Genomic DNA, 17,142 nt, shown 5'->3' on the forward strand with positions numbered 1-17,142 from the left:
CAATGCTTTGCTGTTCAACATGTTGAGTTATTCAGCATTTACCAAATGGTTCATTAAAGATGTCTGGTCTGGAAACTCCCTTCAATATGGTAGAACAAAATAGGTTGAAATGTGTTCTGATGAGATGCTTTGTTGTTTTGAAGGGGGATCTAATGCTCAGATTAAGAAACAGATACTGATGCTCATAGAGACTATAAATCATTCCCTAAACATGGACTTGATGCCATTTACACCAGGTGGCATGTTTAGAAGTCTTTTAGGTTCTATACTTAGAGTCTTTGCTAAAGGAAATATGAGAGTCATTGGACACAGTCCTCTACCATCTCAAGAAACTTCCAGATCTGCAGACATCCTCACTAACTGAATCTCAAAGTATCCCCCTGTATTTATCCTTCTCTGAAAGAATTGTGCTTCTTTGTTTTTTTTGTTTTTTGTTTTTTGCTCCTAGATAAAACCATAGCACTATCTTTCATAAATATTAATTGATGGATAACTTCTCTAAATATCTTTGAAGTCAATCTGGAACTTGATGTATTACAAAAACTTAGTCTTGTATATTAGATTAGGATAGACCAGTAGAAACTGAAGACATTAGATCACTGTTGGCTTAGGACACCAATGATATTGAGCAGTTAGATATAAGGAGACATTTTTACCTTCAAGAGTCACAACACAGTTAAAACAGTAATGAAAGTTTAACTGGGTGGAAACTTTTAAGAGCATGCTATCAAAGAAATACTCTGCAGTAGAGAATTCAATTGGCAAACATTGGTTTTCAGCAGACTCTTCTCAAAACCTGCCAAAGTTCACTCAATTTTCTCTTTCCAGAGTTACACATTTGAAAGCTAAAGAAACAAGATGTTATAAGAACAGAGACAATATTAGGATTAGGATGTATGTAGCTACAATCTGATAGCACGGGCTCACAAAGAAAAGGCCCTGTGACTGGGCTTACATGTTTTTATTCAGTAATTTCCAGTTCTGTCTGACTCTTTGTGACCCCATTTGGGGTTTCCTTGTGGTTTTCTATTTTCTTCTTCAGCTCATTTGACAGATGAGAAAACTGAGGCAAACAGGGTTGCATAATTTGCTTGAGGTCGCTCAGTTAGTATGTGTCTGAGGCCACATTTGAACTAAAGAAGATGAGTCTTTCTGAGTCCAGGCTTGGTACTCTGTGCACTATGGCACCCCCTAGCTGCCCTCATCCTCTTATTTTTGTTCAGTTTTGGATGAATTGATTAGTTGTGAATTGATTCAGCTAAAACTCATGTCTGCAGACTAGGTATAGCCTAAGGCTTGTGTGGTCATTTAGGTCAGCACTCTTTCCGTAATAAAAGCAACCTGCATTCATGTTTGATGGTATGGAGTAGGATTTGACTCTGAAAGCTTTTTTCTTCAGTGACATGCTAGTTATTCCCAAAGAGTTGAAACACTTCCAAAGGATAATTTTTTGGCTAACGAGAAATAATCTATCTTTCTCACTTATGACATTTAAAACCAAAATGGAGAACAGGGCCACAGTACTATGGTTCAGAGTGTGAATTAAATCTACATAAATTATGTAAAATATTCATTTTCACTTGTTTTCTTTTGTTTTTATAATTATAAGTGTGAAGTAATTTATTCTGCCAAGATCCACTCTGTACAGCAAATGATAAGAGAATTAGATGGATGGGCATAAGAATTACTTTAAAAATAATATTGAAGAGGTGTCAAATATGAAATAATAATTTTTTAAAGTTAGAGCTGCAAATGAGCCAGAATCTGCAATGCAAATAGTATCATGAAAGGGGGTTCAGGGAACACAAGTCTATCATCCATTTCAATAACATGCTTTACTTCACATGGCATCTTTTCACTTTGTTTAATGATACATGTCCCTTCCCCTGCTCTATTGATGGGCTATGAAGCCTGTCTACCCATATACATATGCCTAGGTTTAAGAAATAAGGGTTATTAAGGCAACAAGAAGTCAATGTGTCTTCACTTTCTTAATTTTTTTTTAACTAAATGGATCAATAAGTCATAGCATCACACACAGAACATAGCCACTTTAAGAACTTTTGAAGTTCTTAGAATCTTTTTACAACAGCACTTCTGAATCACCCTTTTTCTACTCATCTCACATCTTAGACTATGTCCCTCTACTATCACTTCATATTGTTTCTAAATATTCTCATCTCTGGTTTTCTTCTTTCTTTGACCACCTAACTTCTATTTACAAGAAACAAATCAATTCCTCTCTTTTCCTCTTTTAGAAGTTAAAAAAATCTCCCTCTGTTGAGTCTTCCTTGTCCTTCATAATCTGTAAACACACTAGATATACCTTAACCTATTCAGTTTTGTTCCCCAAATTTAACTCTTCTAAATCCATCAGTATTTTCCATGGATTCTTATCCTTCCCAATTCAAGAGAAATTCAGCCAGAGATTGGCTGGATGATTTGTCTTCTTACCATCTTTTCTTTTTTTTTTACCCTTCCTAAAATATATATATATATACACACACATATATATACATATATATATATTAATAAATAAAAAAGAATAAACCAAGCATGCTGAATCAAATTAATTTCCAAGAACACTATTCTTTTTTATATATTTTTGAGGCTTTTTTTAGATAAGGGAAAAATGACCTTGAGATTGTAGCAAACACTAAAATTTATAGACTCTCTAATATACTATGATCTTGGCATATGACTATAACCTTTTAAATTGTTTATACATTTTAGTATTTCCTTCATTTCCAAATATATCCTCTCCTTCCCTATAACAAAATAACAAATAATACAAAAGAGGACAAAAATGTCAGCAAAATGAAAGAACTCATTCACTGAGTCTGACAGTAAATTGATGAATGAATGAAAAAATATTTAATAAGTAATTGCTATTATATGCACCATCTATGATTCTAGGATCTGATAGAACAACAAAGAAGTGAAATAGTTCATATCTTTGAGTAACTTACTATATAAAGGAGATAATACAAATAGGGAAAGTTGTGGCCAAGAACTGAATTTTTGTTTGGGGAATCATGGGGCTATTGGGAGGAGTCATAGAGCAATCTGTTGTAATATCATTTCTAATGGTGCATTTTTTATTTCTTTGTTAGGGAAAAGCTTAAGCATTACCACTATACTGTATTAATTTTTTTAATCTAACATTTAATGTAACTATGGTTGAAGAGAGCCCAATCTTTTTTTAATTTTTATGTGCACTTTGGAAAGGACCAAAGAGTCATGGATTTAGAGGTAGAAGCATCCTCAGAGACCTTCTCATCCAAATATCTCATTTTATAGATTAGGAAACTGAGACTTAGAGAGGATAGGGACTTGTCCAGGGTCACAATGTTAGAGGTGGTATTTAAACCCAGGTCTTAAGGGGTAGCTAGGTGGCTCAGTGAGTAAAGCACTGGCCCCAGAGTTGGGAGGACCCGAGTTCGGCTCTGGCCTCAGACACTTAACACTCGCACACACACACACACAAAAAAAAAACTGGCCATGTAACCTTGGGCAAGTTACTTAACTCCAATTGCCCTCCAAAAAGCAAAAAAGATATAATAAATAAATAAATAAACCCAGGTCTTCTTGACTTGAATTTTAGTATTCTATCCACTAGACAGTAAGGAGTTTAAACAAGATTTGTTATAAATAGCTCTACCATAATTATATAAGTATACTACATTTACATTAGTATTAAAAATATATGTGGTTTTCCTACTTCTGACTTACCATCAGAAAGTGTCACGACTATGAGATCATCAGTGGATACCCCTGGTCCATATCGATTATAAGCCAGAAATCGAAGTGTATACTCAGTAAATTTTTTCAGCCCTTCTAGCTTATAAGACAGTCCATCAACCTCTATATTCTGGGAAGATAAAAAAGCAGAAATTTTTATTAAGAGGAACATTAAAGTAGATATGGCAGTCATTCTGTGGAATAAATGGATTAGATATTAGACTTTTGCTCACCAAACTACACAGCTTAAATCCTTATTTGAGTAGCTGTAAAAGGTAACTTGTAACATAGACTTCCTGACTGAAGCACCATCCTCTTTAGTCTCCTGCTAATGTATCACTATACTATTTTTACAGTCATTAAGTTTCAATTTACTTTACACTACACAATACATTTAGTGGGTTTTTTTTCCTCCATAAATTGACTCCAGACCAGAAAGCAGAATACTAACTCAATGTGAAGAGATCTGTTTCTCTACTACAGAAGGAATTAGACCTTAAGGAAAAAAAATGATGAAGACTCCACCTTTATTACTTAAACATATACGTAAAGGGAACACATAATATTGATTAACATTATACAACATTTTTGTTTGAAATATTCAAAATTCTATGACGGTGGTCATATATTTTTCCTATCATAGCTAAGGAATTGAACGTCACCAAGTAGAGTCATAAATTTAGAGCCAGAGGAGCCTTTTAGAGGTCATTGATTCTAATCCCTTCATTTTACAGAGGAAGGAATTGAGGCACAGAGAATTCAAGCCACATTCCCAGGTTCACATGGCTAGGATTCAAGCACAGGTTTTCCTAATTGTAGCGGTAGCACTTTATCTACTGTGTCACTGACTTTCCTCAGCAAATAAGTGGCACCACTCCTAAATGCATTTTAAAGCATTTTGGGATGGAGATCCAAGTAGCACATTAGTCACAGATAACTTCATCCCCAAACTGCATGTGTTTGACACAATGACCCTGAGTCATTCAGGTCCTACTTAAGGCAATGAATCATGTGACATATCATAGGAAGTTTCAATTACCAATGGGCAATATTAAAAGGACATATCATACCCCATGTGATTAACTTTAGCAAACTGGGAGAATTAGGTTTTATGTGTAAGTGACTAAAATTACCTGTTGTATGGGTATCATACACATTAAGTTTCAAGGTCTTTCTTTAGGTGAGCTACAACAAAGTCATGTGGGTAGAGGACAAGGCATCAGGCAATGATCAGTCAGCAAGTTTTTATTAAGCAGTTACTATGTGTCAGGCCCTGTGCTATTTGCTGGGCATACAAATAAAGGGGAAAAACAACACAAAACATTTCTTCCCTCAAGGAACTTGATTCTAATGAGGGAGAGAACAGGTATATAACTATGGATACAGAGGAGACGTGAAATATTCAGAGAAAGGAAGATATTAGCAAATGGGGAAACTGAGAAAAGACCTCCTAAAGGTGAGATTTGAGCAGTCTTGAAGAAATCCAAGGAAGTTAAGTTGTAGAAATAGGGAGACACTTCAGGAACATTTCAGGCATGGAAGATAGTGATTGGGAAGTCACAGAGATGGATGAGTCGTATGCAAGTAGAATCAAATGGGCAAGGAGCTGGCTGAAATAGTGTGTAGAAGAGACTAAAGTGTAAGCATCTAGGAAAGGTATTAAATGACCAGGTTTAAAGACCAGAACATTTTAAGAGCTTTAAAAGAGAATTTATATTTGATCCTGGAAGCAATAGGGAGTTAATGGAGTTTGTTGAATAAAATGGTCAGATCTACAATTTAGAAAAGTCACCCTGGCAGTTGGGTGTAGAAGGTGAATTCAAATGGGCCAAGACTTGAGGCAGGGAGACCAGTTGGAAGGCTATTGCTGTAGTCTAGCAGAGAAGTGATGATGGCCTTAACTAGAGTGATGGCTGTGTGAGTGGAGAGAAAGGGCATAGACAAGAGAGGTGACAGTAGAAATAAGAATTGGCAACAGAATTTATACATGCAAAGTGCATTTGAGCAGTCAAGGATATCACCAAGTTTGCAGACCTGAGTGACTGAGAGGATAGTAGTGTATTTTACAGTAATTGGGAAATTTGAAAGCAGGGAGGTTTGGAAGGAAAGACAATAAGCTCTGTTTTGTTCTTGTTAAATTTAAGATGCCTATAGGACATCCAATTGGTAGCATGGGATTGAAAATCAGGAGAAAGTTTAGGGCTAGAGATAGAGATTTGCACATCATCTGTATAAATTTGATAATTAAATCTATGGGACCTGGTAAGATCTTCAAATTACAGACTGGAAATGAAAAAAAAGAAGAAGATGGCTCAGGATAATTTCAGGAAACACACATTGTTAATAGGAAAGGAAAGGATTACCATGCACCAAAGGAGAATAAGAAGGAAAGATTAGACAAATAGGGACTTCAAATTTTCTTGAATAATTTTTAATTGTGTTCTAAGATGGTTGAAACAAGTCACTACTCTCCCAGTTTTAAATTAGGTTTTTTTTCCTTCCACAGTCCCACCTACACTATTTTCCCCATCTTATATTTTTTGTGAATTTTAAGAGTACGAGGAAATACATTGAAGGTGTTTTAATTTTTATTCCTATAATTACTAGTGATTTGGGGTAATTTTCAGCTGGTTGTGAATCATGATGTTTCTTCATTTGAAAATTGTGTTTATACTTTTTGCACATATTTATGGGGAAATGACTCAATTTTATAGACCCCGCTTCACATAGAAAATATTAAAAATGGAACTAGCTTTCAGGAAACTGGCACTGATGAAAGCAGTGACCTCTGTCTTCATATTTCTATATTCCATCCAAAACATTTTGCAAATCTTAAGATGCTATATAAAGGTTAACTTTTATTGTTATTTCCAAATTCCCAAAGCTGCTAACATATGCATGCTCATACAAATTACTCTGTCTCCTTTGTCATGCTGCCTTTCAGGAAATGTACACATCAACTGTAGAGGTGTATGTATATATCTCTAAATGTGTATTATACACACATATTTTCACTTCTTTTCAAAATGATCTTTCGATGGCCTAGATCTATGCCAAGGTTTTATAATCCCCCACTTCCTGTGTGAAACCAACAGTAACAATGATCTGTTACCACATATAAGAAAATTGGCATCCCTGTATTGACATTATTCTAATGCCCAGTTGCCTCCCCAGTTACTTGTGTTCCAAATAACTGCTGCAATCCAGAATCCAATTAAATTACTCAAACTTCCAATAACATGTATTTTAAAACTAATTAACTATTCACTTAATTCACTCACTTGGACTAAACACTCTACTTAACTGTATGAAGCTTCTGGGAGATTTTCTTATACATTTTTCCAGAGAAAGCACATCCCCACATGCAGAGCTGTGACACATTTTCTTGCCTACCTGTTCTTTTCCAGTAGAAGCCTCAGTGCAGAACAATCTGTAGCCTTGGACTGGACCATTTGCATAGGCAGGGGGTTCCCAGGAAATAAAAATTGAGGTAGGTGAGGTAGATATAGCTTGCAGGTTTTCAACTGGCCCTGGGACTTGCACTATAGACAAAAAAAAATGATTAATGTAAGAATTTCTCATTCCTCAAAAACGGTAAGATTAACAAAGTTTTTTGGTACATTATAATATATATGTAATTGTACATTTGTGTTTTATATATATGCATGTATATATGTGTGTATATTTTGAAGGTTCCAACTAGGTTTATTGCCATACAATCTTGAGACAGACTTTTTTTTTAACATACACAGGAAAGTTTGAAGATTTTCTTTTCTTTTCTTTACAGAAAACAATAATTTAGGCTATCTTGACTACATTAATGGGAAACATCTTTGCCCAATATGAAGAGTGGGCAGGTGGCAATGGCAGGCAGTGATCACACCTAGGCCCTTTGTTCTACAGGTAGCACATATGTGACTAAAAAGGTGGATGAGGAGAAAAAGAAAGTTTCAGCTCAAGAAAAGAATGGTAAGAAGCAACAAAAAGGAAGACCTTCAACCACCAAGATGCAGAATGCCATCTCCTCTCACTTTCATCCTTTGTTTTCACAAAATGATTGAAAAGGTAAGGGTATTCTGGAATTTAATTTTGGGAATGCCCATCTCTAAAAAGTTTCTTCTGTTTAAAGAACATAAGAGCAATGAAAAGCTTGCAAATGCTGATGAAGAGACCTCTGGTCCTAGAATCCTTATGGATAGTGAGGAATTTGGGCTAAATAACCTTGAAGGATCCTTCTAGCTCATGATCTCACATCTCCCCTCCACCATGAGTGAAATCATCTCCATCTTGGCCTCCATAAAAGACAAGGAACTCGGGAATTCTGGAGACAGGCATCAAGGACCTGGATGACAGAACCCAAAATGTGTGTGTGTGTGTGTGTGTGTGTGTGTGTGTGTGTGTGTACTTTTAAGAAGTACTTGTGCTGTATACTTGTAAATTACTAAATATTGAACATAAATCTATAGAATCATAGCAGTTTGGGATGGGGAGGAACCTTGGAGACTGTTTTCTCCAGTCCTCTTATTTTTGCAACTGAGAAAACTTAAGGCAAGATGTAAAGCTATTTCCTTTACAGGTATTCCTAAGTTCTCCTAACACCCAGTTTGTTGTGCTTCCTACAACATCACATTGACTCTCAAGTCCAGAATCTGACTACTTAGTGTTAGGGAAGATCTATTTAGCAATGTTATGAATTAGGATTTTATTTATATGTCCAACATGAAATATTAGAGGCAACATGGTCTAATGGCCAGAGAGTCAGCATTAGTGTCAGAATTACCTGGGTTCAAGTCCAGTCTTCTGACACATACTGTCTGTGTGTTCTAAAGGAAGTCCTTTACCCTCTCAGTACCCCAAACAATCCTCTAAGCCTAAGTTGTTGAGTTGCTTTGATAGAGTTTCTTCACTGGGTAGCTCCTTGAACCAAAGAAATCACAAGTCCTGACCCGCTCCTAACAAGATGCCATACATATTTACCATGAAATAAACACATTCAAAGACATTTTTATAATCTTCAACCATTCTTATATCTTGGCACTAGAAAGGGCTGGTTTACTGCTATAAATTACAAATATAAATTATTATTACTTATTGTTACTGACAGCCTTAATCTTACCTAGATCAAACAGATGCTCAACTTTTGCACTAGATATGAAAATAGCATAATAATGTATGACTGTGTTAAGTGGGTTTTGGTCAATTAAATATTTTGCTGAATATTCTTCTTTAGTTTAGGTCTTTCTGCTACAGGAAAGAAGAAAACTATTAGAGGTTTCCTTGAAGGTTTTCATCTCAACAGCTTTCCCTAGGCTACTGGTTTTTATAATGTCTCCCATGGACTTAACCTGTCTGATATGCAATTATCTCTTCCACATTGTGGCGGTTAGGTGTGTGATGCCCCTGAGATATGGAAAATCATGTAAAACTTTTTGGCTCTTCCTTTGTATTAGAGAAGAAGTCTGATTTCCCTTTTTCTTTCATGGGGTGTTTACAGTATCTTATTGTAAATTTTGGGTTAAATATTTGTTCATGGGCTCTTTGTCATCTGTTGGCCTTCATGTATTATCTGTGACTTCCACAAACTCCAAAAAATTCCCCATAACATATGGGAAAACACCCATAGCACATTGAAACTGCAATGAAGAAAGCCACAATGTGGAAGGGATAACTTTTTAAAAACACTGTTTACACTTGAATGAAATTCTTACTTTGCATCACCATCAAGACCATCTACAACACCAAGTCAAGGATCGGGACTTATGGAAATAAAACACGATGCATATGACCACCTACAATGTATACACACACACCTACACACCTAGGTTCACATACTCAAACACACTCCCACATAACCCTCAAGATGCTTCTTTAAGCTCACTGTCTTTCGACAGGGGATGGTTTTCCCAAGATTGTCTGGCCCCTGGTACTCTTCTAGTAGGAGAGGATGGCACTTCTGAGACATAACCTTTGACCTCTCCCCACAGAGCTGCTGGAGGCGGTCAGGGTAATGACGACCTAAAATCTAACTTGAAAGGGTGATGGTCTTATCTTACTATGGTTTTCTTCCTCCAATTAGATTTTGGGTCATTGTCAATGGGAAAAAATACACATTCCATTTGAGGAAGGGGACAAAGAGAATAGTTAATATAGACACTGGTGCTGCTCATTTAATAATGGGATTAAGCTGCTGGAATATAACATTTTTTAAAAAGTGTCCATCCATAATTTTCAAGAGAGATTTCAAGAGATCCTTGACTGTGATTACCTTCAAGGGATCAATGGGAAGACTTCAAAGATAAATTGGTGCAGCTTTTGACTTCTGACCAAAGTTGAGAACAAGAAAAGAGGAGATGTGGAGTAGAAGGAATGGGCTAGGTCAGGAACTTCAGTGGGGTATGGAAATTTATGGCAAATCCCATCTCCAGGTTTCCCCAGCCTACTGATTTACACAACTGGGATTTATATTCCGTTTTAAATTTTACAAAGCACTTTATAAAAACGCTCTCAATTTATTCTCACAATTACCATGTAGGTAGGTGCTATTTGTATACACATTTTACAGATAAGGAAATTGAGACTGAAAGAAATTAAATGAGAACTGAAGACATCCTAATTCCAAGTCCAACTCTCTGTTAGTGTACCACCTAGTTTCCTATGCAGGTTGCTTCATGTTAACCACTAGTGTTTTGATACAATCATACCAGGAAAAGGGCAGCCCATTCCATTGGAACTCCAACTTGAAGCCCATTGTACAGTCACCTGCCCTTACGCCCTATACCCCTGTAAAAGATAGAGAGCAGAGAAGAAGCAGCCAGTGTAGTCCTGGAGGAAGTTGTAGTGTTGATCTCTTGATCCCCAGAACATGAAGGAGATCCAAGAGGAGGAAGACGAGAACTGGGAGATGGGTATGGTGCCATATGTGAACAAATTCTGGAGCCAACCTGAAGAAAGACAGGAGCCCACAGGACAGAAGGTGAGGCCAGGAGGACTCTGAGAATTCTAGACTCCAGGACTCTGAGGAAAACTCCCACTGGCAGAACTCTAGTTAAAATACCTCTGTTAACCAAACATGACACCACTCACACACTCGGGATTTAGAGTGAGCTTAATCCTCCACAAGGTTTAAAAGAAAAAAGATCAAATAAACTAAGGCAAGGAAATGACACATAAATTACCTGTTCAATTATACATTGAATGAAAGAATGAGCCAAGATTCTGACTCTTTGTATTGTGTGTGTATTTGCTTGTTGGTTAGAATTGTTGGTTTGAATTTTCACTAGTGTTTATGGTTTTGAAAATATAATTGTAGCAAAACAGAAACAAAATAAAACAAAAATAGAAGGAAAGGATCATAAAGATGATTGGATGAAACACTCTCATTTCATCAATGTCTCAGAGGTAGTAAAGAATCAAACTACCATTCTAATATACCATCTTATGCCAAATCCAGTCTGTTCACACCTTCTCTATACTGAAGAATTGGAATGGGATCCAACATAGGAAACTAGTCAATAACATTTTCAGAATCTTTTCACTTAATTACCTGAACACTGAGGACAATGGTTCACCTTTATAGCAACCACAAGAGCTAGAAGAGTGATTTGCACATAACATCAGAGGGACAGCAAAAGTCATCTAATCCACATTCTCCCTGTATGTCTTATTTTAAAGTAGATGAAACTTATGTGAATTTTCCAAGGTCACACAGACATAGGTAGTAAGAAGCAGACCTGGAATTTGAATCCATCTCTCCTGATTTCAAATCCAGCACACTTTTTATGGCAACATGGGGCTGAATTGGTTGAATGAAAGAATCAATTAAAACAAAGGTTGTCAAATTATGGCCTGCAGGCCAAATCTGGACCACCCTCCTGTTTTGGCAGGGTCCTTGACCTAAGGCTGATTTGATTTGGTCTACAGATCATAGTTTGCTGACCCTAAAATTACATGACTGTAAATTTTACCAGTGTTTCTTATAGTAATACCGTTTGTACACTCTCTTCTCTCTCTCTTTCTCCCTAATTTTTTCAACTGATACAACTATTATCCATCAAGGTCCTTAAATATTTACATATATTCAGATTCCTTTTTTTCCAAGTCTGTGGTTATCTGATGGGACATAAAAAAATCTGGAAATCAGTGGTTGCATGAAAATATTCCACAAGTACAAAGATATATGTTCTGTGTGTAAATTAATTCATTTATATATTTACAGATAGATGTGTCAGAAGTACTGTCCAACAGGGAGGATGAATTAGCAAATCATTAATTAGGGCTCATAGTGCACTTCTGTTGTCAACATGGCCATCTGTTTCTCTTGTCTAAGGTCCTCTATATTGATCTTGGTCATTATTACCTGTCAGTAAACACTACATGCTAATTTCAAGAGGTCCAGAATTTCATAAATCCATAGGTGAACTTTGCACACAGACTATTTAATCATAGAATTTGAGAATTGGAAAAGACCTTAGGGAACCTTCTAACAAATGCAGGGCCGCTTCTGCAGCATTTCTTTCATTGACAGGTGTCAATGCTTTTATTCTCTTCTGACACCCATAGCCAAGGCACAGGGTTTTTACTAGATGAATGGATGGTTGTCATTCATGAATGTGCTTTCTTATTCCAGGCTGTGGACACTCCATTTTATACCAAGTATAACTATGAGTGTGTGTGTATACATATTCATGCATACGAGCCACATGTGGGGTTTATATCTATACTTATTTGTGTACAAGGCAGTGGATAGTTAGTGTAGGGGGCCTGGAGTCAGCAAGATTCATCTTCCTGAGTTCAAACCGAGCCTCAGAAACTTACTGGCTGTGTGACCCTTGGCAAATTTAACCCTACTTATCTCCATTTTCTCATCTGTAAAATGAGTTGGAGAAGAAAATGGCAAACCACTGCAGTATCTCTGCCAATAAACAAGTGTCCCAAAGAGTCAGACATATGTTGGATAATAATTTTCTGGGAAACTATGTCTAATTTCTCCTAATTTTCATAGAAGTTAACTATTCAAATAATGCAAAGATTTATGAACAGAAGCATAGTTCAGGAAAGTAACCTATCAATCACTATAATTCCAAAAAACTATCTTTGTAATGTCCTAACAACCTTACAAAAATAGCAGAAGGCAAGATGGTGGAGTAGAAATAAAACTTCAGTGGGGCTCTGGCTTTCACTTCCCCCAATTCATGTAAAAGGGGACTCTGAACAAAATGTGGCACTACAGAACCCACAAAATGACACAGAGAAACTAACCTCCCACTGAGGACAGCCTGCCAGGTGTATCAGCAATGCCATATTCACAATGCCTATAGAGATTACAAATATGCTGATATAATTATCCATCACAAAATACATCAGGTTTGCCATTTGGGGAAATAAACTAGAAAATTTATTAAGATACCAAAAGACTGAGTCCCAAAACCAGAAAGTGAAAGCCATCAGAGTAGTTATGATATTGGCACAGGTAGATAAAGTAGAAAGCACCCACATTTTCAAGCCTTTAAAACAGAACAGGCTACCTCAGGCAAAGGTCCTCCTCTCCCCACTCACAGCAACCACCCAGCGCCCTGGAAGAGCGCTCCCAGCAGCTCCGGCCCCTGGCAGTCCTCAGCAGGAGTCCTTAGCAGAAAGTCCTGCTCCCAGCAGCTCTGGCCGCTGGCAGTGCTCAGCAGGGGTCCTAACTAAAAAAAAAAAAGGCAACCGCCGCCAACTGCCAACCGCAGGACCGTTAGCTCGGCTTTTCACTTTCTCTTGCTCTGCTATGTCAGCACGTCCATGGGGCATGGGAGATCTTTAAATCCCATAACCCTTACACCAGGCCATCAGGAATCAGACAGCACAGCACTCTGGGAGCTGAGCCCAGCCCCACACCGAGGCTTTAGCCTAGGGCGGGCCTGACCAGCCTCAGGCCGGAGGGACTCAAGATCACTATCAGCTGTGGCTGTTTCCAGAATTATCAACACATAGATGCCAAGGACAAAGTGAGAGATCAGTGCAGTGTGGACTTTGGGATCCATTAATTAGGAGTACTTAGGCCTTTATCCCCTGGAGGGAGAAGCCGCTGAGGTCTGTGTTGCAGCCACCACCATGTGGCTGCTTCAGGTCCTGGCCTTCATGCAGACTGAAGGAGAACCAAGCGACCAGTCTGAGGGGTAACCTCTCTTGCTTTAATCTGCTTGGATCTGGATTGCAGTCCAAGGTGGAGGTCCTGGGGTGTGTGACCACCTTGCCAGACTGTGTGGAGGTTTCAGAGAGGGCACCCAAGTAATACCTCCGGCAGCCGAGAAAACCTCAGTGTTTGAGATGAAGCCCACCTGTCTGGTGGCAGAGTTCTACTGTGGTAAAAAAGCCCAAAAGCCAAGTAAAAATGAGCTTGCAAAGGAAGCAAACCAAGCAAAGCAATCCAACATTAGACTGCTATTTTGGGGACAAAAAGGATGAAAGCATGGAACAGGAGGAAGACAGTAATGTCAGATCACCTGTACCAAAAAATTCCAAGAAAAATATGAGCTGCTTACAGGCCATAGAGGATGTTAAGCAGCACATAAGAGAAGTGGAGGAAAAATTGGGAAGAGAAATGAGAACAATGCAAGAAAATTATGAAATGAGAATTAATTAAATGAGATGAAATTAAATTAAATGAAATGAATAATTAATGAAATGAGAAACAGCATAACTGAGGAAAATAACACCTTAAAAATAGACTAACTCAAATGGCAAAAGAGGTTCAAAAAGGTGAAGAACTCCTTAAAAAGTCGAATTTGCTAGATGGAAAAAGAATCTCAAAAACTCACTGAAAAGAATCATTACTTCAGAAATAGATTGGAGCACATGGAAGCTATTGACTTTATGAGAAATCAAGAAACAAATGAAAGAATAAAAGGCAATGTGAAATATCTCATGGGAAAAACCACTGACCTGGAAAATAGATCCAGGAGAGATAATTTAAAAATTATTGGACTTCCTGAAAGACATGTATATATACACACACACACACACACACACACACACACACACACACACACACACACACATATATATATATGTCTATATAGGAAGGTATATAGTCATATGAATACATATGTGAATGTGTATACATGTTTACATTTATACACAGATAAAGGCCACAGGAAGGGATGATACTTAAAAGGTGAAATTAAGATGTGAGAGAGGAATATAATGAGAGGAGATGGGGAGAGAAGGAATGGGGTAAACTATCTCATATAGAAGAAGCAAGGGAAAATGGCTACAATGGAGGGGAAAAACAGGAAGGTAAAAAGGCAAAGCCATATTTTCATTCAATTAGGCTCATGGAGGAAATGACATACACACTAAATAGGGTATCTCATCCTAAAAGAGAGTAGCATTGAGAGGGGGGATGATTGAAGGGAGGGCAGGCTGGGGGGGGGAGGGAAATTGGAAACACCCACTTTTGAAAAGGAACAAGATCAAAGTAGAGAATAGAACTAATGGGAGGTGGGATAGGAAGGAGGGAAATATAGTCAGTCTTTTACAATATATCTACTATGGTAATGTTTTGCATAGCTACACATGTACGACCTATACTGATTTGCTTATCTTCCCAGTAAGGGGGGGGTAACAAGGGAGGGAGGGAATGAATCTGGAATTCAAAGTTTTAAAATCAAATGTTTAAAAATACATAAATACAATTATTAATACTATTTTACATGCAATTGGGAAATAAGATATGCAGGCATGGTGGCATAGAGATCCACCATGCCCTACTGGAAAAGTTGAAGGGGGTATGGGAGAAGATATGGGAGAGAGCAGATTGGAGGAGGGGATATCCTGTGGGACCGCTATTTTGGGGCAGTGGGTAGGGGAAAACATTTGTAACTCAAAATCTGGTGGAAATGAGTGATATAAACCAGAAGATAAGAAATTAAAAAAAATAAAAATAACAGAAGCCCACCTGGGGATAAGAAGGAAGGGAGGGAAGAAGCATTTATATGGTGCTGACTATGTGCCATTCGCTATGCTAAGCGTTTTCTGGATATTACTTCCTTTGATCTTCACAACAACCTCATGTAGGTCTGTTATTATCCCCATTTACAGTTGAGGAAACTGAAGTAGAAGTTAAGTAACTGGCCTGGGGACACACAGCCATTGAATATCTGAGACTAGATTTAAACTCACGGTTACCTGGTTGCCATAATCTTTTCTCTGTCTCTGTCTCTCTCTCTCTCTCACACCCCACACACAACACTATTTATATAAGGAACAATATTGTTCCATCATATATTTTAGCACCTTGGTGGTGAAGTGGATAGCGTTTGGAATCAGGCAAATCTGAGTTCAAACACTTGGCTGTGTGACCCTGGGCAAGGCTCCTAATGTCCTTTTGCATCAGTTTTCCCATCTATAAAATGGAGATAATAAATACACCTACCTCCATTGTGAGGATCAAATGAAATAATAATTGTAAATGCACAGAGTCTGGCACATAGTAAGTGATACATACATATTATTATTATAAGGTTTTATTTAATGTAAATTCAAGGAAGAAGAGGAAAAGGGAGGATACAGTACGATTTTTTGTTGTTTCCTACAAAGCATTACTGATTACATGCTTCTGAAATGCAAATATTCACATAAGGCAAAAGGGAAAAAAAATCTCACCCGTATACAGTTAAATAATCTAGAATGTCCTGGTTTTGCAATATGTAGTGGATTAAGGGATTAAGAGTTAGGAGATGTCATTTCTAAGACAGGCCCTCAATTGTGTGACTTAAGGAAAGTTGGTTAACCTCTCTGAGCCTCAAACTACTTGTGGGTGAAAGTAAGAACCTAGAAGAGGTGTTTTGAATTCCTAAACCCTTACTGCCATCAAGAGAAGTTCTCTAAGTCTGTACAGTCATTAAATAAATTATACTGCTTTTAACAAGTGGTATAATCATTTGTGCAATCAATGATTGAAAACTACCATGATCATGACAGTTTGTCATGAGAAATCAGACTGTTCTATGACTATAGTGTAATGTCTTCAACTTTTAATCAAACATAATCAGTTTGAAAAATGAACAATTATGTTCAGTCAGGAACTTTAACTTTTTCAGTATCTCAAAAACAAGCAAACTCACCTGGCGTATTCATCGGTTCAGATTTTCAACATGTTAATACTTATTGATGTTCAAGAAGTTAAATGCAACCTTGTGGCTAACTCTAACATTCTTTCTGTCTTATCTCTATATTGCTTTGTCTTTCTCTGTGTATCTGTTTCTCACTTCCTGTTTTTCTCTGTCTCTATATCTGTCTTTCTCTGTATGGTTCTGTTTCTGTTTCTACCTCCATCTGCATGTCTGTTCCTCCCTCCCTCCCTCCCTCCCTCCCTTCCTTCCTTCCTTCCTTCCTTCCTTCCTTCCTTCCTTCCTTCCT

At 37.5% G+C, this 17,142-nt stretch overlaps 1 protein-coding gene across 1 annotated transcript in view; it reads right to left on the reverse strand.

Annotated features, from left to right (window-relative positions):
• Positions 1-17,142, reverse strand: part of DCC (DCC netrin 1 receptor) — a 1,052,419-nt gene that overhangs the window by 377,071 nt on the left and 658,206 nt on the right. Inside the window, exons 11-12 of the mRNA XM_069102085.1 lie at positions 7,135-7,283; positions 3,733-3,871 (exon numbers count right to left, since the gene is read on the reverse strand). Of these exons, the coding sequence (XP_068958186.1) occupies positions 3,733-3,871; positions 7,135-7,283 (288 nt within the window). The remainder of the gene's footprint in view (positions 1-3,732; positions 3,872-7,134; positions 7,284-17,142) is intronic.

Source organism: Petaurus breviceps, unplaced genomic scaffold (genome assembly GCF_028583685.1).
Source record: "Petaurus breviceps papuanus isolate PSGF00001 unplaced genomic scaffold, PetGlider_PUasm1.0 128, whole genome shotgun sequence".
Taxonomy (NCBI): Eukaryota; Metazoa; Chordata; class Mammalia; order Diprotodontia; family Petauridae; genus Petaurus; species Petaurus breviceps.